General features: G+C 42.3%; 3 protein-coding genes across 26 annotated transcripts in view; 1 reads left to right on the top strand and 2 right to left on the bottom strand.

Moving 5' to 3' along the window:
* kank4 (KN motif and ankyrin repeat domains 4) overlaps positions 1–5,878 on the bottom strand; it is a 92,273-nt gene extending 86,395 nt beyond the window's left edge. For 2 of the 3 annotated variants that reach the window (XM_079506358.1, XM_079506359.1), the window contains exon 1: positions 3,033–3,277. The gene's annotated coding sequence lies outside the window, so the exon portion shown is untranslated. Of the gene's footprint in view, positions 1–3,032; positions 3,278–5,824 lie in introns of those variants that run through there. The other variant, XM_079506357.1, reaches the window with a different exon arrangement.
* A 340-nt stretch (positions 5,879–6,218) lies between these two features.
* usp1 (ubiquitin specific peptidase 1) lies at positions 6,219–14,478 on the top strand. Of its 2 annotated transcripts, none has more exons than XM_079505727.1 (9): positions 6,219–6,572; positions 7,793–7,984; positions 8,156–8,300; positions 9,376–9,492; positions 9,726–9,895; positions 10,144–10,793; positions 11,162–11,320; positions 11,559–11,760; positions 11,929–14,478. In XM_079505727.1, the coding sequence occupies exons 2-9, from the start codon at positions 7,809–7,811 to the stop codon at positions 12,743–12,745; spliced, it is 2,436 nt and encodes an 811-aa protein (XP_079361853.1). In that variant the 5' UTR covers positions 6,219–6,572; positions 7,793–7,808; the 3' UTR covers positions 12,746–14,478. The 2 variants fall into 2 exon arrangements, with proteins under 2 accessions (XP_079361853.1, XP_079361854.1); XM_079505728.1 differs by lacking the exon at positions 6,219–6,572 and adding an exon at positions 6,599–6,874.
* Positions 14,479–16,770: 2,292 nt separating this feature from the next.
* Positions 16,771–25,391, bottom strand: part of dock7 (dedicator of cytokinesis 7) — a 66,473-nt gene continuing 57,852 nt past the window's right edge. For 14 of the 21 annotated variants that reach the window (XM_079505704.1, XM_079505724.1, XM_079505719.1 and 11 more), the window contains 9 exons: positions 25,024–25,155; positions 24,139–24,153; positions 20,820–20,945; positions 20,249–20,338; positions 19,630–19,866; positions 19,224–19,367; positions 18,773–18,879; positions 18,514–18,681; positions 16,771–17,542 (listed from right to left, as the gene is read on the bottom strand). In XM_079505704.1, coding sequence (XP_079361830.1) covers positions 17,500–17,542; positions 18,514–18,681; positions 18,773–18,879; positions 19,224–19,367; positions 19,630–19,866; positions 20,249–20,338; positions 20,820–20,945; positions 24,139–24,153; positions 25,024–25,155 — 1,062 coding nt within the window. In that variant the 3' untranslated portion in view covers positions 16,771–17,499. Of the gene's footprint in view, positions 17,543–17,934; positions 17,955–18,513; positions 18,682–18,772; positions 18,880–19,223; positions 19,368–19,629; positions 19,867–20,248; positions 20,339–20,819; positions 20,955–24,138; positions 24,154–25,023; positions 25,156–25,391 lie in introns of all 21 variants that reach the window. The other 7 variants (XM_079505713.1, XM_079505714.1, XM_079505710.1 and 4 more) reach the window with 3 other exon arrangements.

The following is a 25,391-nucleotide window of genomic DNA, read 5'->3' as shown; positions in this document are numbered from 1 at the left end:
CGGGGGAATGGGCGAAAGGAAATGTGGCGTACAGGAGACGGCCGTCGCCTGGGTGTCAATCGGGGGCCTGACTCCTTCTGATAGAGGCTCAGCCTGTGGATGGTGTGAGGCCGGTAGCGGCACCCGTCGCCCCGGGGCACCGTCTCCTCAGAAAGTTGAAAAGAACTTTGAAGAGTGTTCAACAGGGCGTGAAACCGTTAAGAGGTAAACTAGTTGGGTCCATGCAGTCTGCCCGGAGGACTCAACATGGCGGCGGGTCGGCCGGGTATACCCCTCAGGGGGACCCCGCCCTGTGTCCGCTGCCCTGTGCCCCCACCGGGCGCATTTTCTCTGCGGCTGTGTGTCACGACTGGCTCTGGGTCAGCCTGAAAGGGCTCGGGGAAAAGTCGACTCGCCCAGACCAAGCTTTATACTTGGATGTGCGCTGCAGGTGCAAGAAGGCGGCTCTTCGGTGCACAGGCCTCTGCTTTTGTGAGTGAGAATGTGCCAGCAGACTCTGTTATACACACTGGGTCACCAGTGATTCCGTTTATGGCTGTGTTGTTCCATTGTTTGAGAGTGTTGTATTAAATTATTATCCTTTATTACACTATTATGCCAATTATTATAAATTACATATTAGATATATCTGTGTGTTTGTGTGTGAAACAGTAAGTATAAAATCACACCTGTGTGATCTGAGCAGTGCAGGCTGTGTGTGATCCAAACGCGACCCTAATTAGCTGACTGCTCGGTCAGCCTGATCGCACAGAAATAAGTACACGACTAGAAAAGCCAAAAATCTGTACATATACTACTGACGGAGGCGTGGCTTTCACAAACACTGAAGTGCTATTTCACCGTGAGTGGTTTGGGCTATGCGAGTTCGGGTTTTATATTATTTAGTATTACTATTCTGTCCCTATCGGTTTACACCTCGAACAGGGCTGAGTCAGCTCTACCAAACTTTAAAACTCAGTGGTCTCACGTGGCTCAAGTTCAGTAGCGCCCCTCCGTCATTGTCTATGGGGAGGTATTTTAGTGTCATATGTACAGATTTTTGGCTTTTCGTATGCACGGAATTGAAATCCGTGCATAGTCGTGCTACGGGTCGTGCTACAGACAGAGTCTCGGGCAGACAGTCGTACTCTACATATTTATCACAGAAGATTGTTTTGTGATGATTAGGCCCCTTCCACTGCCACACCCCCTATTTTGGAAGATGTCATCATCTTGTTACTCAGCTGTTCTTTGGGTCATTTGCAAATGTCTATGTCTACTTGGAAGTTATGCACCTTTTTATGATAGGCCACTCCCATTACATTTGCCCCACTCCTTTTAGCCAATTGGTATGAAAGCACTTGACATTCATGCAACATTTCAGCCTCCTACAGTAAATATCGTAGCTGCTAGAGGGTCATTTAGGAAGATTTGACCAACCGCTGGCAGCCATTTTGAAAAATGGCTGCCACGCCCACCAGGATGAGAATTTGGGATGGCCCAATATCCAGTTTTGTTCCCAATGTATCTTTCAACACTTCTGCCAAATTTGGCGCTTCTTTAACGATAGGTTAGCTATGCCGCCCCGCTACTATCCCCGCGAGGACAATTGACTGTCATAAACATAGGAGCATGAGTCACACACACACACACACACACACACACACACACACACACACACACACACACACACACACACACACACACACACACACACACACACACACACACACACACACACACACACACACACACACACACACACACACACACACACACACACACACACACACACACACACACACCCGCAGCCAACCATGGCCAATTCTCCCTGGCAGAGCAAAATAACCAAGATGAACTGTGAATACACTTAGACCATAAAGAGCACAGAGGGGGGGGGGGGGGGGGGGGGGGTTGTGGGGAGAGAAAGAGCAAGAGAGGTGGAGAGAGAGGGAGATGTGGGAAGAGGGATAGATGGAGAGAGAGAGAGAGAGAGAGAGAGAGAGAGACAGACAGAGACACAGGGATGCACTCTTGCAGCATGACAGGGCAGTGAGAGAAATGTATGCAGGCCACAAAGGAGCAGCCAAGTGCATGGTGCACGAGCTTTCCAAACAAGACCCATCTATAAATCCTACAATCTTCTAGCACTGCTTGAGTGTCTAGCATCCGAGTGTGTGCATGCGTGTGAGCATGCACACGTGCATGAGCACGAGCACGGGTGTGTGTGTAAGAAGACCTCCAGCTGAAAGTCATTAGTCAGGCCAGTAGGGAAGTAATCTCAAACATAGCTCAGCCATGCAAGTGCTAGATGGAGGGAGACTGTATTGAGAGAAATGGAAGAAACCCCCAAACCGACAAAAAACACACCATTGTGATGCATGTGAAAGTATGAAAATGTATTAACGTAGGCACATTTGTGTAAAAGAGGGGAAGAGGGCACCAAATGGGTGAGAGATGTCCTTCGTATGTGTGTGTGTGTGTCACTGTGTGTGTGTGTGTGTGTGTGTGTGTGTGTGTGTGTGTGTGTGTGTGTGTGTGTGTGTTGTGTGTGTGTGTGTGTGTGTACGTGCGTGCGTGTACGGGGGTGGTGTGGTGTGGTGTGGTGTGTGTGTCGGTCTGTGTGTCTGTCTGTGTGTGCGTGCGTGCGTGTGTGATACTATGTGTGTGTGTGCTTGGGTGCATGCGTGGCTTGTGCGGCATCTTGTTACCGCTCAACAGCTCAGAAAAATAAAGCAGAGCGAAAACATGATATCAGCAAACGCAAAGAAAGAGAGAGAGGGGCTGAAAGAGATGGGGGGTGTGCTGGATAGTTGCAGAAAAGGAGAGAAGCAGTAAAAAAAAGAGAAAAAAAGAAAGGTGAATGGATAAGACAAAATCAATGACACGCAGAGGTACCTAAAAGAGAACAGAGCAGAAGTGGGAAAGAGAGAAGATGAGAGGAAAAGAAGCAAAAGAAAGATTTGAATGAGGAAGAAAACAAAAAATAACGGCGAAAAGATCAAAATCAACAGACGAAGGCAGACCCTACCTCCCTATCTGTCTCCCCTTACCTCTGCAGATGCAAGTGAGAGTCTGATGGGACAAGGCTTCAAAGCAGGGCACTGCACCACCTCAACGCACCCCCTCACTCTGTATTAGTCTTCAGGTCAATCACCCGATATGAAGCCCAGTGACAAACTGTCATTTGCTGACAGAGGCCTGTCCGTCAAGAATCTGCCAGCAGACGTGTGTCTCCTAGAGTCTGATGAATAGTAGTGAGTCGTGAGTGAAGATTACAGACTGGTGTACAGACGGAGTGGCTGGAATAGGAGAAGCGAGTGTGTAGAGAGAGCAGCCTGAGTGGGACAGGGGGAGTTAGTGCTTCATAACATCAGCCCTGAACCGAGGGGGCCGGCCTAGCTCTGTCTGTTTGTCTGAATGGATGGATGGTTGTTTGGTTGGACGGCTCCCTGCCATGGACACACCCACCTCCTCAGCATGAATCAGTTAGGAGTTGATCAGATGTACATACTGTACATATGCACAGAAAACAAGAGAGAGACCGGGAGAGAAAGAGAGATTGTAGAGAATGTATAGGCCCTACATAAGATTCAATCTTACTCTGCATGATCCAAACGAGACATGTGAAATCCGATCTCATAAAAGTGCATGCGTATGCACACTCATGTACACGCGTATACTATTAAAAGATCACTCTGTTACACAACCCCCCCCCCAAAAAAACACACACACACACACACACACACACACACACACACACACACACACACACACACACACACACACACACACACACACACACACACACACACACACACACACACACACACACACACACACACACAGTGTCAATACACTGAACTGAGCCACAGTGATGTGTCTGGCTGCCAATGTTTATGTTGAAAATAAACTAGCTGATGAAATACAAAAACAGAGATGAGGATTAGTCAAAGATAGGCAAACAAAGCTCTCTCCCTGAGTGTGATTGTTTGTTCACATATGTCACATGTTTAAGTACCGTATGTGTAGGTAGGGGATAGTGGATATAATTGAGAGAAAGTGAATGCAAGGCTATGCCAAGCCGCCCCTGTAATTAAGGAAAAAGGGCAGTGTGTGTGTGTGTGTGTGTGTGTGTGTGTGTGTGTGTGTGTGTGTGTGTGTGTGTGTGTGTGTGTGTGTGTGTGTGTGTGTGTGTGTGTGTGTGTGTGTGCGCGAGGGCTCGGGTGGGTGGCAGGAGGTAAGTTTCAGGACATGCTTGTCATTCTTGGAGTGCACCATAGCCTATCGCTCCTTCTTTTTTCCCTCCAATGTTCCTCTCCTGGTGTGGGGAGGGGGATGAAGGGGTGGGGGTTCGAGTCAGAGCCCTGAGATGCCATACCACCCACTTTACTTACTGTTACTCTGGACATGAGACCTGCATGCCTTCTATAGGGAAAGGTATGCCTTGGTAATATCATTCTAAAGATCAAAGCAAAGAGAATGATCCCTTACTTACTACAATGTAGGCAGGCTATAGCCTATACTGAAGGGGCATTTTTGACAAGAAATGTAACTCCCCTCCTCCAACGACCTATTCCATAATAGTGGTAGTCAACAAGGATGCATTAAAGGGGAATGCCACACACCCCTAAGCTAAACATGCAACATCAACCCCTTATTATTGATAGATCTTCAGGGAAAGGTGCAGAGCATGCAGCAATTTAGAGAATGGGGAACTGCAATCCGCACGCACCCTTACATTACATCAATCCCCCTAATTGTCCTTGCTCAGTATTTGTCAACCAGAGCTTGCTCAATGTAATATCCAAATGAAATACAGGTAGTGTAGATAGCTTATTCAATACCAAGCAGGGATACTGCAATCAAATAGAATAAAATCATACATACATTCCATAAACCCCTATTATTTAGGAATGTCAATTTGGTTGGAGCCTAGGGTAAGAACAGACTGTGCCATTGCCCAGCCTTGTTAATTCTGACATGGGGAATCTATCGGCTATAATTGCAAAGTTCCATTTGCTTTGGTATACAATACAGTCTCGGAGTCGTCAACCCGTCAGTTTTGCTTCGTTATATTAACCTCCAGTCCACAGTAGTGTAGTCTAGTGGTAGACTAAGGGCATACAGTATTGGGTGAGACTATTCTAATGTGCCACCATCCAGTATGTCAGAGAGGTAATTGGGTTGATGGGTAAGTAGGTTATAGCAACTATGCCGTGGAGAGCTGTCTACTACTATCATCCACACAGAAAAAATCTTCTAGTGTTAATGTGTCCATTTGCAACTGACACTGGACACATGCAACCAAAATGCACCCTTACTGGTGGTCAATTTGATTACATTTTTGTACACTCTCACTCTCACAGTTAAATTGCATAAGCTGCCTTTACAATGTCACTTGACTTAACCAAGCCAGATTATGAGCAGATTCTCGATACTTAAGACAAGACACAGCTCAGGTCCATCGATATACATGCATATAGGGGCTGCTGACCAAGCAGGCACGCTGCAGCAGCAGCAGCTGTCCTGTAGCCTGCACACCGCCGTTTAGGGAAATAATACTGCGGGTAAAGGCTGTATGCGAGCCGTTTGACAAATTGCAACACACCTGACATGTATTTTTCTTATACCTGGCTCCAGGTATTGAGACTCTCGTCTCCCATGCCGATTTAACCAACACCAGCACAGCTGCAGTCAGAGCACACCACATCCAATCAATTCATAATCACTCGAAATTATAGGCAATGCCGTGATTAACAGTCTCGTGGTAAATATTCCAAACATATTAGCGTTTATTTGATTCTCGCAGGAGGGGAAATGAAAATATGGCAACATGTCTTACCGTTAAATTCGTAGAAGGCTGTACCCTGCTGGCTGTCAAGCGATGAGATGAGAGGATGGTCCAAAACGCACGAATGATGCTGCGCTGACATCTGTTTCTATGTCAGACAACGCCCCCTGGCGGTTCAAGTATACTGTGTAGCTACCATAGAGGTAGCTACCAAGGATCTATGCTGGTGCCATTCATTATGATTCATAGAAGTTATAGATGCGGAATACGGATATATTGTTATTTCCTTAAAAAAGGAAACTGAAAAGCACTTAAAATACAGCAATGCACACATCACCTACACCTGCATACCGACGAAACAAAAATGAATAATTCACAGTAGCGTTTTTTGGAGGGGGGATAAAAAGGTGGAGATATGACCTTACAAAGATGGCGTCCATAATAGTACCAGTCGCGTTCCACTGGTCCTACGTCAAATTGGCGTCTGGCGAGAAGCCTGACATCTGCGACATGCACTGTTTCGGTTTATATTTATTTAGACATCTTTGTGTGCATTCTCGGGCAATATATGGTCGTGGCAGTTCTTTTAGATAATAATGATTCGTTCTTTTTTGGCACATTTGACTGTTGTTTGAGGCTTTGAGCCTCCTTCCGTCCGTGTAGCGGTGGGTCTTGCGGTTGGAAAAAGCGCCAACTTCTGCTTGCCTCGTCTGAATCTGTGCTCTGCAAATAGGCTCGAAAATTCGTGAATTGTTTAAAGAAACCGCTTTCATTTTATGCCTGAAATGAACCAGTAGAGGTGAGTGATACATCTACGGCCAGCGCACGGCTTTTGGCGTGTCGTTCATCTCGGTACGGAACTGTTAGAAACGCGTGTTGTCTTTTTTTCCCTCCTCCCACTTCATTCTCGCACCACCACAGACCACACCGATGTGGCCCGGGTGTGTGCGACAAGAACTCTTCCCTTTCGTTTGTTAATCGCAGCAGTAATCGATTTAGATTAGATTTGTTTTAATCCGTCGTCATATTTCAACGTTTAATGACTTGATGTTCCCAGTGAAAAGGGGCACAAATAAGTCAGGTGCAAAGGACAAACTGCCGGTTAGTACGTCGTAACTATCGTGTTATGTAATGTCATATTGTGTGGCCGACAGTCTTGTGTGCATCTTAAGAACGACGGATATTGCCTATCTTGTGTGTTATATATACTATACATGTATGATGCTTATTGTTAGTACTTGCATAGCTTGGTTTAAGTGAAGTCTAAACTAGACTTTGTGACTGTTTGCTTGGTTCATACTGTGGCCAGTGGGGAGCGCTGTTGCCTCTTCTCTGGTCAGAATCAGATTGATGCTAAACGGCTGATTGAAATTTTTATTTCACAGTATGTAGAATGGGTAAGTCAATACAAACTGTTACTTTGTGGATGACGCCATGAAAAGTACACGACTTATTGGTCCACCATTTTCAATTCATCTGAACATTTAAAAACGTACAAATATTCAATTCTATTTAAAAAAAATCAGGAAATCATCAAAGTAAAAAAAAAAGTAATAAGTAAAAAAGGGAAAAACATGTACAGTATGGTGAAAAGGGTTGGGGGGAACTCTGACTTTATTTACGGGGACCAGTTTCGAATTGCAACCTTCCGTAGTAGCCGCAATTTGCAACTCTAGATTTTTTTATAATGGGATGAATCTAGAGTTGCAATACCCTCCATCCATTGATTCCCCACTCATCCAATTTGGATTTTTATGACACAAAAGCTCGGCAGATTGAAAGAGGATAATTCAAGCTTGGCCTAGAGCTGCAATGTTGGTGAGTTTAACGTTGTTTAATACAAGCAGATTGCAAACATAAATTGGATGAGTGGGGAGTCAATGGAGAGTATTGCAACTCTAGATTCATCCCATTATAAAAAAATCTAGAGTTGCAAATTGCGGCTACCTTCCGTAGGTGCTCTTTGAGAGCAGTTTTGAAAGAGTCAAGAGATTCACATGTCTTAATGGCTGTTGGTAGGGCGTTCCAGTGGAAGATGCCTGGACTACAAGGTGAAACCGTGATGGTGGCCCTTGGGAGCCCTATCAAGAAAAGTAAGCTGTCCCTCAAGTTCTTTCAGAAGAAGGAAGCTAAACGAGCATTGGATTTTAATGAATCTCCGATAGATGAACCTAAAACGGCAGACCTCGAGGAGGACGAGCCTGCAGTAAGGTAGGTGCCCCATCAATCCCTTCAGAAGCTGCCATTGGGAAGGGGGGAGAACATTTTGTGATGCCACTATCCAGTATATGTCAGATAATTGGGTTGGTGGGATGAATTCATGTGTTATTTGGTTGCCAACTTGGTTTTAATGTTAACATGCGCCTTTTCCCCATTGTGCAGCAATATTGATCAGGTGGTACCTCTCCCTGATCCATGTCCAGCCTCCCCAATACCTTTTATGTCGTGTGAGAAGAGCGAGATTGTGGTGCCATTTTCGGGGTTGAACAACCTGGGGAACACTTGTTATCTGAATAGCATTCTACAGGTAGGGAATAACAACCCTGCGATGCTTTCCTCTTAAAAATCACCAATTTTAATCACTTATGTTTGGGTGAACATTCTGCAAAAATAATAGCAATGCGACACATTGTGAACTTTTCCTCTACACCAATAATTTTGTATAGAATAGATGTAAATAATATTGCATATACCGGTGTATATGGAATGTATTGCAGGTATTACATTTAATGGCCATAGAACACTTACTGCAATTTCTTGGGGTGTTTTATGGCTTTATATGCAATGTGTGGAATATATGCAATGTGTGGAATATGAGCCATTGCAGAGCTAAGTTGGCTATTACACTTGCTATATAGCTGGAAAAGAAGTAAACTATACACACACATGTACAAGTGGCCACAACCAACCTGTGCAGTACACAGTTGGCCATATCGAATTTTGTAAACCGATGTAACGTGGCCATAATGTATGGAGGGTATGCGGTATGCGCGTCATCCACATCATCATACCTGGAAGTTATGCGGAAATGCCTACTGAGTGGCAAAAAACTACTTTCTGACAGCCCATACATCCAAACAGAAAAGTCCAATCTGATTGCATTAAATGACGTTAAACTCACTTTGCCACTCACTTTATGCATGCACAAACCCACCATGCAATGTTGTTATGGAACATGACTTGTTGGTAGAAATGGACAAAAAAACAATGGTTATGGGTGCACTAGGCATCAAATATGGTGTTTTTCTTAAGCAACTAAGTGCATCAGTTGGAAGATTGTGGTGGTGACTAACCATGGCAGGTGTGTACATGGAAGCTGTTTGTCATGCCTTGTTCTGTGGCAGTAATATGAAACACATTTCATGCACTAAGAAGTAATACAGTTACATGAAAGAGTTCCAACAAGTCATTATTTTTATACTGTGTATGTATACATTTAGATGTTATACTGGCTCAAGTGTCCTTTAAAAAATAAATGTTTCATTGAAACAAATGGAAAAACTAAAACAAAGGAAAAAAAGAGCCTAGTGCCTACCCTCTATTCCAACTAGTTGGCTATTCTAGTCAGTGTCACATCAAATGTTTGATCATTTCTATTCCAGGTGCTCTACTACTGCCCAGGGCTCAGAGATGGCATCAAAAATCTGCACAGCCTCTCCGCCTGTCAAGACAAAACAAATGCAGAACCAAAGGAAGAGAGTGCTAAAAGTGACTTGGAGGTCAGTGCAAAATCCATGGTTTTAGGACAATTTCAGCACACATTACAAAATTGTGTTTTTTCTTTCATTGAAAAAACAAATAAAAAGTATTTGTACTAGATTTGATCTCCCATGTCTATTCTTTCAATTGGCAGGGATTGTGATGTAAAAATTACAAATCATTTGATTGGTTATACAGTGTATATTTTTATTTTCTCACTGGAAGCATTTTGTGATCACTGTGTGATTAACAGGAAGAAGATTCTTCTGAGGAGGTCATACCAGCTCACATGGAGCTACTCGGCAACTTCAACAGTCTGATTATGTCAATGGAGCAGCTGCAGTCCAGCTTCCTGCTCAACCCTGTCGACCACAGTGAAGGAGAACTGGCCACACCACCTCGCAAAATACTCCACACACTCCGGTACTGTCTGCTTTGAAACACCTCTGTAATCTGGCAGTTTGATAGATGTTTACTTTACCACAGACAAATGTAATAATAAATGTGATGGTTGTTTGTTTTTAGTTTTTGAAAGTAATGGCAAAGAGCTTTGACAGTAATAAGACCACTGTTCTGCAAATGTGGTCCGAATCTATTGTATTGTACTGATGTTTCTGTTACAGTATTGTCATTTTTTAAAGTGTACTTTTTGTACATATTTGTTTTTTCAGAAAACTCAACACCATGTATGAAGGATACCAACAACATGATGCCCAGGAAGTGTTGCAGTGCATCCTGGGATATATCCAGGAGGCATGCGTCACCATCAGGAAGGAGCAGCCTGAAGAAAAGGAGGATGAAAATGTACCAGATGTCAAACCAGAGAGCATCACCTGTGTGAGCTCCAGCTCCGCTACCACAGAGGAGGAAGGCCAAAGCAATGGCAAGAGGAAGAGCGACACAGATGCAGGAAACGCCAAGAAGAAACCCAAATCTGTCAAGTCTAAGACATCTGATGCAGAGCCGTCAAGCAGACCCATGACCCGCTCCAAGAGGAAGTCCTCCAGTGACATCACCATGCACAGCAATATAGACGGGGCGGAGAAAAAGGATGGAGAGGAGCAGGATGGGAGTGACAGCGAGGAGAAAGGTGAAAAGACCCCAAAGAAGGATGAGGGAAAGAAAAAAAAGAGAAGCAGGCTGGCCTGGCTGAGACCTTCTGGGAAGCAGCCCAGTATCTTCTCTAAGTTCCGCAGCATGGGGAAGCTCAGTTCCACTACTGTAGCTAAGAACCAGGACAAACCAGGACAGGATAGTGAGAAAGCTGGTCCAGCGCCTTCCAGTCCAAATACAGCTGAAAACAAGAAGACAAGTAGTCAAGGTAAGAGAATGGGGCTGTTAAAGTGCTTCATGGACAACATGTTTAAGTTGTAAATTCTGGGCAACATTGATTGCAGCTGGGAGAGGGAATATGTGAAGGTAGTCTGCATATGGTTAAATTCACATAGGAAAGTAGTGAAAACCTGGTATTACAGATGCACAGAGCTGTTTTTTTTTGGTGGTCTGCATTTTCATGATACACTTAAGGAGAAATGCCTGCTTTCAAGTTTGTTGCGTCTGTCTAACAGCACTGCCAGTCACTTAATTGACACACAGTAAATGTAATGTTGCTTTCTGTGGTGCATCAGCTTATGAGGGCCTTGACCTAGGAGTGGTGATGAAAATCGTGGCTTCACTGTTTGTGTTCAGATGGCCTGGACCTGATGGAGCGGTTGTTCCAGGGGTGCCTGGTACTGAGGACTCGCTGTCTGGAGTGTGAGAACTACACAGAGAGGAGGGAGGACTTCCAAGATATCAGTGTCCCTGTACAGGAGGACCAACCCAGCAGCCCAGCTGATCTCTCTGAGGGTGAGTATCTTACTTTTTTATACTGAATATTACTACTGCACACAGGCTACTGCACAGTATATCAGCATAGTCACATGCACACAAACACCAGTGTTAAATGCACACAAACACCAGTGTTAATTGAAAACACGTGCATGTATCCTTGCAGACTGATGTAGTAGTGCTTATTGACTAATATGAAATTAATAATGTCAGATTGTAATGTCTCATTGTAAGTATGAATTCCTCTCCACTCTAGTCTCTCCAGACCCTAAACCAGAGGTGAAGACTCTGAAGTGGGCCATCTCCCAGTTTGCCTCTGTGGAGCGCATCGTCGGAGAGGACAAGTACTTCTGTGAGACCTGCCACCATTATGCCGAGGCAGAGAGGAGCCTTTTGTTTGATAAAACTCCAGAGGTTGTCACCATTCACCTCAAGTGCTTCTCTGCCAACAGTTTAGAGTGAGTATACTATGAGGTTTCACACTTTTCTTGTCTCTGTAGAACATCACAAACCTCAGTCGGAAGAAGGTCAAATGTTCATATGGCTTATAAAAACGTCTCCCTAACAGTATGTCTGATTCATTCATATGAGACCCGACTAACTCTCCCCTACTCTTTCTTCCACAGACTAGACCCATATGCGGGCCTCTCTAAGGTGAACACCCCACTTCAGACCCCTCTGACGCTGTCCCTAGAGGAGTGGTGCACGCAGCCCTCGGCTAATGAGGGGCGACGCTATGAGCTGTTCGCTGTGGTCATGCACAGCGGCGTCACTATCAGCAGTGGCCACTACACCACCTACATCCGTATGTCTGACCTGAAAGACACAAGGCTCTGGCCGCAGGGTGAAAACAAAGTCAAGACCGAGGAGGGAGCGGAGGGGGTAGCAGCCGGTGAACAGAAGCAGAAAGAAGAGGCTACTCTGGACTACGATGATGGCGAGGTGTCATTTAGCTTGAGAGGGAGAGAGCACAGCAATGGAGATGCTAACACAAACTCAGCCAGCAGTGTCTCTGGCAAAACGGCTTGCAAGAAGTCGTCAGAGGGTGCAGTGGGACTCCTAGGGGGCCAGAGGAGTTTGTCTAGTTATGAACTGACCAACGGAAGCAGCAAACAGCCAGACAAAACAACAGAGCCATCTAGGCGCAGGCGAAACACAAGTAGCCTTGGGCAGAACTCAGAGAACGAACTGAAGAAGGAGCCCGAGGCTGACGAAGGAGCACAGGGTTCATCTACAGCTGTGTGTGGAGGTGGAATGGAGGCCACTGAGCAGCAGGTTCTCAACAGGCTCCTGGAATACGAAGGCAAATGGCTGCTGTTTGACGACTCGGAGGTGCGTTTGTTTGAGGAGGAGGATTTCCTGAGAGCCTGCTCTCCCAAAACCTGTACCACATCCACACCCTATCTACTTTTCTACAGGAGAACAGCTGACCCTGGACACTAAACTGAGCACGACCAAGAGTTTGTCAATGCACCTGTCAAGCCTCGCTTTAGCAGAACACGTGAGACACTGTCAGCTGAACAAACCCAATCCTGGCTTGTCTACTTAAAACTAAAAAGCAGTCATCTACTTTAGATTTGGATTCATGCTTAAGGAATGCAAGACAGATTGCATACAGAAGTTTGATTCAGACTACAGCCTTTTTTAAATAACGTCTTCAGATGTGGCTTCTGCAATAGACTGCTTTGACCTTTAAGCACAGGGGAGTGCTTCTGCCAATTGTTCTATGGTTTGGTTGTCTGGTTTAATATTCTTGTTTGTTTGTCTATTACGTCTTTCTAGGTCCTCTTTAAAATGTTTTGGTGTCTTTTTAGTGTTGAACCTTCCTTTTTACAACATGGAAAAGCACTTTGATACTTCAGATTATATTTGAATACCCTTTAAGTCAGCAGCTACTGTACCAACAGCCATTCCTTTTGTGTGCAAAGTAGACTGGCCAGGTATAAATCGAATAGGATATTTTTTTATTTTATAAATCTTTAACACACCTCGTCCTTTAGAACTCTTTAAAACGAACAGACAGGTGATGATATGACAAACGGTTCCAGGTTGTTAATGAAATGAAATGTATAGCCAATTTATATATGGAAACAAATTTGATTTTTTTTTTCTATTTTCACCTGAACTGATCAGTGTTTTGAGTTTCCCATTATCCAATTAATCAGACGGACAAGAGATATCAAGAATTCCAAACACCATATAACTCAATAATAAAAGGGCATGTACATCTGTCAAACAACATCATTTTGAATCTGCTATCACAGTGAATATCACAACCACCACTGCTGGACCAATTGCTCTAGATAGAATGGCCCGTACTTTTATTTTCTTTCTTAGTCAAGACAATGTTTCCACATTTTGGTGACATTAGCTGTCTTGGATTGTATAGCTCCAATCTAATATGCTCCATTATTATACTGTGCCACCCTTGCATGATATCCACTGAAGTCATGTTTTTCCTTGCACATTAATATTGTGAACACTAGAGGGCCATGGAGGTGATAATGGATCCAGTTCAAGGGCTGTCAGTACAGGTATTTGTTTTACATGGAAGTTGGCAGTTTAAATGTTCCTAAAATAATGGCTGACGTTCTTTTTATTTTGAGGAAAATTATATTTGCCTAAATCCGCTCTTCATGACACTGGCCACCTCTGGTATCACCTATATTATTTTGTTCCCACCACAGTAATGGCCTATGTCAAGAGAGTGACATAGGCCATTTTATGTTGTTTAAGTCAAAAGGTGCTGCCACACGGTCAAAAGAGCTGCGCACGTTCTCGGCTGCGCGCTGCTTAAAGCTTGAGTTTTTGTTTTTTAGACAGCTGGTGGATGGAAATTAAGCTCCACCTCCGCCGAATACTTGCGCGACGGCCAGATTCCCGGAAACGCTCTCCTCCGCTCAAGTCTTCCGCGGAGGTGGAGCTTCTTTTCCATCCACCAGCTGTCTAAAAACTCAGAATTTAAGCTGCGCGCAGTTTAAGAAGTGCGCAGCTTAAGACCGTTTTGCGCTATGGTGTGGAGACGGTGACAGACAATGTGACTTACCGGTAGGCCAATATTTTTTATCTAAGTCACATTGTCTTGTAACTGAATGACAGTGTTATTTGTATGTCAATGGTCATATAATTGTCATAAGCTTTTTGGGTGAAATAATTAAGAAATCAGTTTGTTTTGGTTCAGTTTTCATGTCATTATTTTAGCAAGGTGATTTGCAGTGGCGTGCAGACATTTAGAGGGGCAGGTGCTCAAGTGAAAAAAGGGCACCTTGTGCAGCGCGTGGAACCGGCCGGTTGCCTTCATAGTGTGAGATTTATAGATTGTGGGGCCTAAATAATATATTAGAAGCTTCTTTTTTTTTTATCAAGAATTGATCAATGTCACCATGGTCCACATACTGTACAGTGTAACTCTACAAAAGAAGAAAAAGTGCACATTGCCAAAAGGCCTGTGCACGCCACTGGTGATTTGAATAGGCTAACCGGTAGACGAAATGAAAGCCTGGGTATCGAGGCTAGCTAACCGGTGCACTGTAATATTTAATTTTGGAATGGGGTATTCCCATCATAAATCAATGGAAAAAATCTTGCTTGATCTGGCTGGTGAGGCTAGATAGTCTGCTGTCTAGGAAAGTCTTCCGTTTGGTCTACTTACTGTAATGTTCTCCCTTGCAGTGTTCCATCATTTTCAGGGCTTTTAAAATATGATTTATTCTTGTACATCTATCAACACTGAAATTAATGCAATGCATGCAGGAGATAAATATATATTATGGTGCACTTATGTATATAAATAAAACTATAGCTCCACTCAAAGCTGGTCACAAAATATGAATAGTTAATACATTAAAAGTACCTCTTGAAATGCATATGGCACACCTGTGTGTGTGTATATAGCACTGCCAGCAGCCGGGGAAATGGGATATTGTAGCTATTGTGCCATATTGCACAAGATACATTTTAGATATGAAATGTTTTTAAAAGGATGTAGTCGGGGAGGTCATACTATGGTGGACCAAGGTGTGGAAATTAATGTTGCCAATAACGTTAATTATCCATGGTGGAAATAAGGTCGGATAAGAGCCAATTCTAGAGAGCTAGATGTCAGGAGGACCCATGGTGTAAGTATCCCATGTCCCACCTATCCCATTTATCCATAACTTTGAAGCATAGATATTCCAGTGCAGCTAGGGAGAATTGTGGAGAGTAACCAAGGATAAAGGATTTCACGTCCTATAATATGCAATTAATCCCCCCCATAAGTAACAGTATGTTAGGACAGTCACAGCACCATCCGGCATTACCAGCACTCGTAGCTTAGTCTTGACTTGTATGTAATGATCAATGGGTTCTGTTTTGTAGATTATCTTAAAACTAGAAGTAGCTTCTACTCCTGTGAAGATGGCTCTCAAGGCAGGGGTAAGAGTGGCCGAGAAGAAATGTCAGTATGTGCTGTATGTCAGCACTGAGGGCAGGACCAGAGGGGGAGGCGGGGAGCCAAAAGTCTACCAATGTCTGTTGCATTTGCATATCGGCCATTTGATTTGTACAGCAAACATTACTGCAACAGTCTTTGGTTCTGAAAGTGAAGTTTGCAGACTGTCCACACATGCCATTTTAGGTGATTAATGAGTTTGTGAGCAGTTACTGTAAAATTAAGTTGACAAACGACAATGGCGTTTCCAATGCTTTCCATACCCTCGTTTTGCTGTGACTAAGATGCATCAAAGTCAGGGTTTGTTTTAGCCTTTTGAATTCTATCCAATCTACCAATTAGTTTGACGGTTAGCAAATATGGGAGAGCGAGAAATTGTTTTGAAACACTCGTCCTGGTGGTATTTTGTACATCTGTCATTGTTCTTTTGATAGTAAAAAAATATATTCATATTGTTTGTGGCATTTTAATTCTGAACTCAAGTGAAAGCAAGTAGGGAATCAGGGATGCTCCGATCAGGTTTTTTGGGACCGATACCGAGCACCGATTGTTTTTCTCATGATCGGCCGATACCGATACTGATCTTGTGAAATGTTGCAAATTTTAATATTTCCAAGATGATTATATGTCAAAACTGTTCCTGTGTGTGGGGAGGAAGGGGAGAATGTTTAGGCATGTCACAAAAATGCAAAATGATGTTAACTTATACTATATATCTGATTGACATATACCACTTAAATGGTGTAAAAGATCAGTTTCTCCAGATAGGGTCAATTCTGATTACTGAGTGAATATCGGCCAATCACCGATCGCTGGCCGATTATCGGAGCATCTCTAAAAGCAAGTGAAATATCATCTGGTAATCTACCAGCGCACCTCAAGCCTGAACGGCTACTCCGGTGCATTATCAGTCATCTAATCTGATTAGACGCAGGTTTCCAATACCTACATCCCTTGTGAAGTGAGAACTTCTCCAAATCATTAGAAATCCTGATATTTGCTGATCAATCTCCATCAAATAAAAAACACAAGTATATCATTTGGACATTAAAATATTTATTTAGTAAAATATTTAAAATAAACAAACTACATAAAACAGTTTGAGGAAGTTTGAAAGAAGTCCCCAGCTTTAAAACAATGTAGCTTAAACTAAAAATGATAAAGCATCATGATAAATAATATTTTTTGCACATTTTCCTCTCCCCCATTTTGGATTAAATAGTAAACTTTCAAGTTGTAAAATGCATTGCTACACTGTAATAAAAAGTGCACACATGAAATTGAATACAGATTTGACACATCGTAAGCAGTTATAAAGACTCCTTGACTCCCATTTTGTGGACATTTGTCAATGTTTCAGGAAAACATTTCTATATTGGCACTTGACATAACCATCTTAACATAGATTTCTCGTTAAAACCAAAGTGTACCATTTGACTAAAACTGGCTTTTTGGCTTGCAGAGGGAAGCCTCCATAGTTCAAATAAAGAAAGCTTTTTCTATGGTGGCTGAAGGACCGCTTGCATGTCTGACAAAAATTATAAACATGAAACTTGTCAAGGTATGACTTTTAGAACCACTTGTGTCCTACTGATCGAGTAAAAGGTTATCTGTAAACAAATTAAGACACTGGAATGACGTACCAAGCTGTAACACTTTCCTTTTTGTTCATCATCAGGAACACTGATCGACTTTCTGGAGACACTCATATTTACACTCGGTAATAAATTAATGTTGCAATCTTCACTTCATTGTTTCTTCATCTTCAAATGTCAAGCTTCCGAAGACTCATTCTGCTGAAGGAATCCCTGGAAAAACAAGCAAACAGTTTTGTTTACACAGGAACTAAATATCCTATATTATATAATATAACAGTATAATTATTATTGATTTTACAATGTAAGGCACCATAGATTTTTGGCACTACTTGGATAAAACAATTTAGCTGATTTAAGTTCACACTGTTGCTTGCTAGTGTGACTGTGTGAACGGGGCCTTATATGAAAGCCAGTCCAGCAGACTTATAGAAATGTTTGCATTTATCTGCACCTAATCAGATTATGTCACATATTGAGTCTACTAAATGTAGGAGTAAAATAATATTCATAAAATGGATAGGAATGCAAACATCATATAATACAAGAATACCTATGCTTAATAACAGCATTGCGTAATAATGCAGTCAGAAAGTTCAAACTACCTTGTCAAGCTGTCCGTTTGCTGCATGTTTTTACAGAAACAAAAGCAATAAGACATTGAATCGGGAATACAATTAATATATAGCGATCTCAGTTCGTTTTACAGGTTGCAGGTCTAGAGCAGAAATGGTATGTGTTCTGGATACAGTAGGCAAGGCAGGCCCTAGACCGTATCAGAGAATTGAAAGGATCCCTTATGTATGCCTTAATTAGAATTGCCCTCCATAACTAACAATTTGGACAACTCCGGCCGCAAGTTGATTATGTAATTTGTCCATGTGTGGTCCCAGCCCTATGGAATGTAAAATGCATGTGCTAATAAAATGTATTTAAATATTGCTTTGATGCTTTGAACTTGTGACATGAGCGGTCCCTATTGAGTGACAGAAACCATTTCTAAAATAAATATAAAGTATTTTTAACTTCTAATTTAAGTTATTTATATAGGGAAATTATAATGTATTAATACATACATCTTATTAACCAGGGATCCTTTTAACAATACATAGAAACCAGGTGATCAAGGTTCAAATGAATATCTCTTGCTTTCTCTTAAACAGCGAGTCCCTGGTTGGTCCTACCTGTGTGCGTTGACCTGCAGGACAGGTTTGTAAAGCTGGGGAATCTTTCTGTTGATAAGGGGCTGCAGGGACTCTTTGAGACGATGGTAGTTCCTCTCCAACTCCCGCTGGTACTCCTTCTGGTCTGGACCAATCAGACTCTTGTTCTTCCGCAGAGCATCCTCACACCTAGTCAATGAAAGTCAATGACACACCGGAATGAATCAAGTGCCCTAAAAGTGATTAAATATTTAAAACTAACGATCAATTACAGGTGTACCTCTTGGTGAAGTCTTTGAAGCAGAGACGAAGCTTGTTATGGTGTCTGTAGAGCTTTGGATCACTGGGGATCTCTGACAGGAACACTTGAGCCACCTCCAGAGGGCCCTGATCAATACAACACACATTTATTTAAAGATGGTCCCACATTCCTGAAGAGTTGGACTTGTTAAATCAGTAGCATTCATTACCAATCATAAATCAATCCATTTAGCTTCACTGTTCGCACCTTTTACATACAGCTCATTCGTTGTGAGCATGTACTGTAGATTGGCTATTTACGGCAAAGAGATATGGTATACAGGGAAACAAATAGGGGACCTAGTAGACACCTGGGGCACACCGGTCAACTATATAGGGTTTAAGTGGTTAATATGCAAGCTTTACATCAGAGATTTTGGATTGATTGCCTCAATATCTTTCAAAACACCCCTGTGGCATTTCAAGGTTACCTGGTTGACAGTGGTGCCCACTGAGCCCTGCAGCACCATCTGCAGCATCTTGGCATCACTAGGGTCCTGGTGGGTGGCGAAGGCCAGTTCCTGAGTCTTCTTCTGCATGTCCTCTATGGCTACCTCAATAGGCATGGAGAGGTACTGGACAAAAGACACAGGGCAGGAGCCAAAAGGTTTTTAGTGACAAGGGTAGATGATGCATAAGTGATCTGCACAATATGTGGCTTAATTTGGCAGAAATTGGCACGCATGCAAAATAAAAGACTACGGGGCAAATCAACTAAATGTATTATTTCAATGACACCTATATTTATGACATATAATTATTTATCCCCAACGAGATAGTTAGCCAATGGGCACATGACGTTGCTGAATTCATAAGGTCTGGCGGCACTGACTTTACCTCCTCTTTGTGGATTATGTTGATGCGCGTCTTTATGTACGGGAAGGCGTGGGAGGTGGTGAGGGTGGTCCTGCGTTTGAACTGCTCGTGCAGGTCCCCGTGCGCCCGTCCATCCAGGGTGAACGGGGTGCAGTACACAAAGCGCCTCAAGTTGTAGTTCTTGTCGAAGTACGTAATGCGGTCCTTCATCTCGTATGTGTCGAAGTACGGCTCGACATACGTGATCTGGATGAACGCCTGGAGAACGATGGAATGAGGCAGAAATATCATTTAGAACAGTGACATTTTTTATTTAGTCATGAAGACAAAACAACAATACAGTAGAATAGGAGCACTAACCGAGTGAACTTACAAATTTAAATTACATCCAGAATCATAGTATTTCTAAAAGTGGCCTTACACTAGCCGATAATCGGGCATTTTTGACGCTCGGGGGGTGCCCGACCGCTCAAAGCGCGATCGGCCAGATCAACATCAAGAATGTTTGATATTTGCTCTGCCCCGCTCCTGTAGTGTGTGGTGTCAGCTAGTGTAAGGCCACCTTTAGCTGAAGAAAATATTCACATCCAAACCATTTCCCCCAACTAATAAGTAAGTCATTCTCCTGTGTGCCATTGACCTTGTTGGGATCCAGTTTGCACTTGTCCACTGGGTTAGAGTCCTTTATAACTTCCACTTGTTCTTCTCCAAATCGGTCACCATAGAAACCCTGAGGATGAACATAGCAAACATGGCCAGCTTATAGAAACCCTGAGGATGAACATAGCAAACATGGCCAGCTTATAACCTCCCCACAAAAATAGGAACAACATACAGTATATCTCTAGGGGTAAAAAAAAAAAGAAGAAATTGTGTCGTTTTTATTTATGCTGAATTGTATAGTGATAAGAGTCTACACACTCTTGGCCGAAAACACGCTTCCGTCTGCAAGGACCTTTACTCCATGTAGCTCTACTCACAGAACAAGGACCTTTACTCCATGTAGCTCTCACAGAACAAGAATAGCTTTATAATTGAATAAGATTTGGTCCCAGGATGAGAGAATCAGAATTCTCACTCGAGCTCTATGCTAAAAAATGTTTGAGAGTTCAGGCATACAGCAGGGACATGTAGCTGGATTCTATTATCTTCTCAATAGCACTAAGACCATCTGGCAGAATGCCTGGGTTAGGAACGCTTATAGTATTTACCTCAAGTCTATGTGAGATTTCTGCCAGCTTTGTGATGGCAGGCTCTTTGTAAACAAACTCCTGCTCATCCAAGTCGCCGAATTTGGACCCATAAAATCCAACTCGGAAGTAAGTACCAAACATTCTCTTCCCAGCCTGCAGGGGAAAGACAAAGATGTTACCCATGAGCAAGACAGAAAATGACTCCATGAGAATCCATTGAGTCCTTAAATAATTATGGTAAAGTAGTCTATGTGAGAGAACAGTCATTGTCTCATTGATATACAGAAAACTATTAGTATAGAGCTAAAGTTGGCATTGTATTGCTGCGGACTGTCTATAGGTCAATAAAAAACACAAAAATGAAAGATAACAAAAGATAACACCACATTTCAGGTGATTCACCAATAAAGACTATTTATCTTTCGGTCTCAATAACACTTTATACTGTATGTAAACTGAAAAGAAACCAACTGGACAAAGCACAGTTGATATACTTATACCATCAGGAAAACAACAGAGGGACAACATTGATAAAGCGTTCTGGATAATCAGTGTAAACAGAGTTAGTGTAAAAAGTTTGCAAAAGGATTTCATGTTTTGGTGATAGAATACACAGGAATCATTCCTAAACCATGGTAGTGCAAACAGCCAGGTCAACAAACCTGTACTGTGGATAACTTTCACAACAAGGTTTCATTATGTATGAATACATGGATAACATCAATCATACCATCCTCTGTGTAGGCATGCTATGAGCTTGTGTTCTAGTGTTTGCAGAGATTTCTGTGGAGATTAGTGACAGGTGGTAGCGTCCATTAGGGCGGGGCAATTAACCGAAAATATATTGAAACAATATTATTTATTACTGACTAATCGAGAAGCAAGTAAGTTAGCCGGTCACAGCAGCGTATTGTCGGTATCAGCCAACGTGGGAGTTTATCGTCATTTCAATGCGCTGGATGCCTACTAGGAGATGGATTAAACACCATCAGATCCCAGAACTCATTACACATTGACGTTGATTTTTTATATACGACTAAATCAATTAGTCCGCTTAACACTGTACTATACTTTGTTGTAGTACAATGGGAGCATACAAAAAAAATGAAAATAGCCTAACTACAAGCTCACAAGAGTTTGCAGCTCTTGCTATTTTCACAATTAATATATTTTGTAATAATAGTTTACTAATCGATGCCAAAGTTTGAAATAACAGTGCAATTGATTTGAAGTCATATCACCCAGCCCTAGTGTGCATCTGATGCCAGAGTCAAAAGCCTCCTGGTCAAACTCAGTAATAATAACCCCCAAAACTATGAACATATTTTGTTCCTTTTCAACAAGCTTCTATGAAGACATTTTAAATGCATGTCAAACCTCTCCTTCTTTCTGTCATAAGCAGAATGAACCAAGCTCAAAAAGCAAACTTGATCACAACGAACAATGGCAACCATAAATTCCATAACTCAACCAATTTGTAGGTCATGTACAGGAAACATGGCCTAGAAAGAAGCTCCACCATAGTTCTAGTCAGGATGTTCAGTGGTACATTCGTCAGTTTGGGGATTACAGGTGTGAATATGTGTGCGAGTGTGTGTGTGTGTGTGTGTGTGTGTGTGTGTGTGTGTGCACGCGCATGTGTATGTTGTAGGTTTGAAGGGGCAAAAAAAACAAAACACTGGGTAAGAAACATTATTGCATGCCTTTTGTTAAGTATAACTGGATACATTTCATCCCTCATGTGTTCAGATTGACAATGGGGACAAGAGCATTTGGTTTCATATACCAATCAAGAACTGGGCCAAACAGGGTTACCACAGCTTAAGGCTGCTCGGTGTCATCAGCATTTACTTTGTATTCTTTAGTCTTTCACAATTTGGTTACGGTAAATTAAAAAGGTAAATTAAATACCCCTCAAAACTAGGAACTTACCACAACAAACAATTAAGAAAAGTGGGAAGGTAGGGTCAGCAACCAGGGGAATCAAAAAAGAGAAAAAACAGAACAATTTTTAATCGGGTACTTCTAAAGACTAACAAAAATAACTAATATTCAAAAAAGACAGCATCACCAACAGCAAATAATATGTAATTTTATTTGAAAAAGAATGCAAGCTCTTTATGAAGGGTCTGGACCATGCACAGGCAGAGAAAGTAAAGGAAGATGAGTGAAAGAAAAATACAGAGAAGAGACTTAGTAGCCCTAGAAACGTGCCATTCAGAACACACTCAGCGCTGCTCCAAAATAAACAAAGAGTGCTCTGTCCATTCCATGCAACAAACCATGAGGACACAACTCAAACGTTAATGTAACCCGTTAACAAAAGAATAGCATGAATGTAAATAAAAGTCAGGGGTCGATTTAGTTTGAACAAAACAGGGAAAATCAATGACCAATCAAAATCTAAAGGGATAAATCAAGTAATTTTAATTACGGTGACAATTGAACCCTCTTGAATGTAAAAGTAAGCTGGCTCAGACCCAAATTGAGTTTGTAATATTAACATGTTTTCAAAAGGTAAATGTAATTGTGTGCGTGTTGAACAAAGGCCCAAGGCAGAACGGGAAGTGGAGGTAGAGCCCTGTCGATATTAAAACTGTACTGAAATCGAACCCTGTGTCTGGGGATGAGATGAGATCAGTGGTGGAAAGTAACTAAGTACTTACTCAAACAGATTTGTATTATTATTACTAAAAACACTTAACCCCTATTTTATACTTTTATACTGTCTAGTCGACAATAGCCGAACTACAAGTCCACAACGCATTTCATTGTGTACTTGTAGATGTGCTATTTTCGAAGAAAAATTAATGCAGGGCTTGCAAGAGAGTACCATATTTCTACATTGTGGTACTGGCACTTTAACTCAAGTAAAGAAAATCAGAGTACTTTTTTTCCACCAATGGATGTGATGAAGAGATGTGTCAGTGTGCCCAGTGTGAATGACAGTGGTCTGACCGACGTGCAGAATGATGGAGAATATGACGAGGGGGGCGGGGTGCAGGTGACGCATTCAACCAGAACATTTTGTCATTAGTGTCACACACTGGCTTCCCATGCAACTGCCTGCCAACACAGTCATGTTAAAAACAAGCTCCTCCTCCACAGTACGAGTAGGAAGAACAGAAGGAAGTGGAAGAGGAGGGGGCTGCCAGTACGTGGCAGTAAGGGACCCAGGGGGGGGGCAGACAGTCAGCATTGTCTGCAGATGTTAATGATGTACAGTATGTATGTAACACAGCAAAGAGAGCAACAAGACGCCCACGCGGGTAGCGATTAAAAGATGAGAGTAAACAATAATGATAATAGTAGAGGGGGCCAAGCAGGAACAACCTACCTCCCAGCCAGTACTCTGTGTGACAAAGAGAACACAGGACATGTAAACAACCACACACACACACACACACACACACACACACACTGTAACGTTACATCCAGAAGAACACAGTCTCCATGGAGTGCAACCAGATTACTAATGACCAAGCTAGCTGAAAGCAAAACGGTTATTCCTTATACGAAGAGTCATGAATCTTGTTCTCCTGATTCTTGATCAATTTGAGTTCTTAACGCTAAACTGAGAACACTGTAACCTGGGGCCAAAAAGTCTAACTTTACTTCACACTCACCAGCAACCCAACATACCTCAATAGTCAATACCATTACCCACAATCACATGCACTCAACATTTCATACTAACTTTCATACTAATATCATGCAAGTCCCTTACACAGTATTAAAAATGCACAGGAAACACAATGGCAACGCATATTCACAATGCAAAGCTGCATCTGTGTTAAGACCACTGTATGGATTAAATCCATACATTCCAGGGAGATTCCCGTTTAATTTGGTTCACCAGTGGCATCACACAATTATGGTACTGTATGTGAGCTATTTTGAAGCAATAAGTTACAACTATGATTGAGTATTTAGAACCAATGTTAAACTTAAACTGGTAAAACTCAGTAATGTATGATCTGATCTCAGATTGTTTTGTTCCATTTCAATAATACCAATTCCTTGTTGCCCATGACCAGAACCTCAACACGCGCTTCTGTCAATTCTGGTTGACAATTAAGACACTAATTTAACACGGCAAGTGCATACAGGGAGAAAACTCTTGTTTTGGTTCTTGTACAAATCCAGAGATCAGCTGGAGTTTATGAGGAGAGAGAGAGAAAAGAAAGACAACATACTGTATACATAAGGTGTGTGAATTTACCTGGTGGACGATTTTACCAAAGGCTTCTTGTAGTTTACCATGTATGATCGCTAGCTTCTTAGCATCTCTGTTGGCTTCATGGATAGGGATCAGTACCTTGTACACCTCATTCACTGCCTCGTACATACCAGCCTGGGAACAAATAGGACAAAGTGGGATTTGGTAGTTTCCAGGGACATTGAAGGTCACAGTACAATCCTGTATAGAGAGTATACAAATGGAACAGTATGGGTCCCTAAAGGATAATTAACCCTGAGAATGTTACTGGTACTGTGCAGGGTTCATTCTTGTTTTAAACTGAAGATTGTATGGGGGGATATCGCCCCTTGTTTTCAATACTCCTCAATTAAAACAAAACGATTTATTTA

Source organism: Electrona antarctica (genome assembly GCF_951216825.1).
Source record: "Electrona antarctica genome assembly, chromosome: 7".
Lineage (NCBI taxonomy): Eukaryota > Metazoa > Chordata > Actinopteri > Myctophiformes > Myctophidae > Electrona > Electrona antarctica.
This window is presented reverse-complemented; position numbering and strand designations above follow the sequence as displayed.

Excerpts from the sequence above, each read along its gene's own strand:
- usp1 (XM_079505727.1), top strand. The coding sequence starts at position 7,809 with ATGCCTGGACTACAAGGTGAAACCGTGATGGTGGCCCTTGGGAGCCCT. Across the intron at positions 9,896-10,143 it reads AAAATACTCCACACACTCCG|AAAACTCAACACCATGTATG; the intron begins GTACTGTCTGCT and ends TTGTTTTTTCAG. Across the intron at positions 10,794-11,161 it reads CAAGAAGACAAGTAGTCAAG|ATGGCCTGGACCTGATGGAG; the intron begins GTAAGAGAATGG and ends GTTTGTGTTCAG.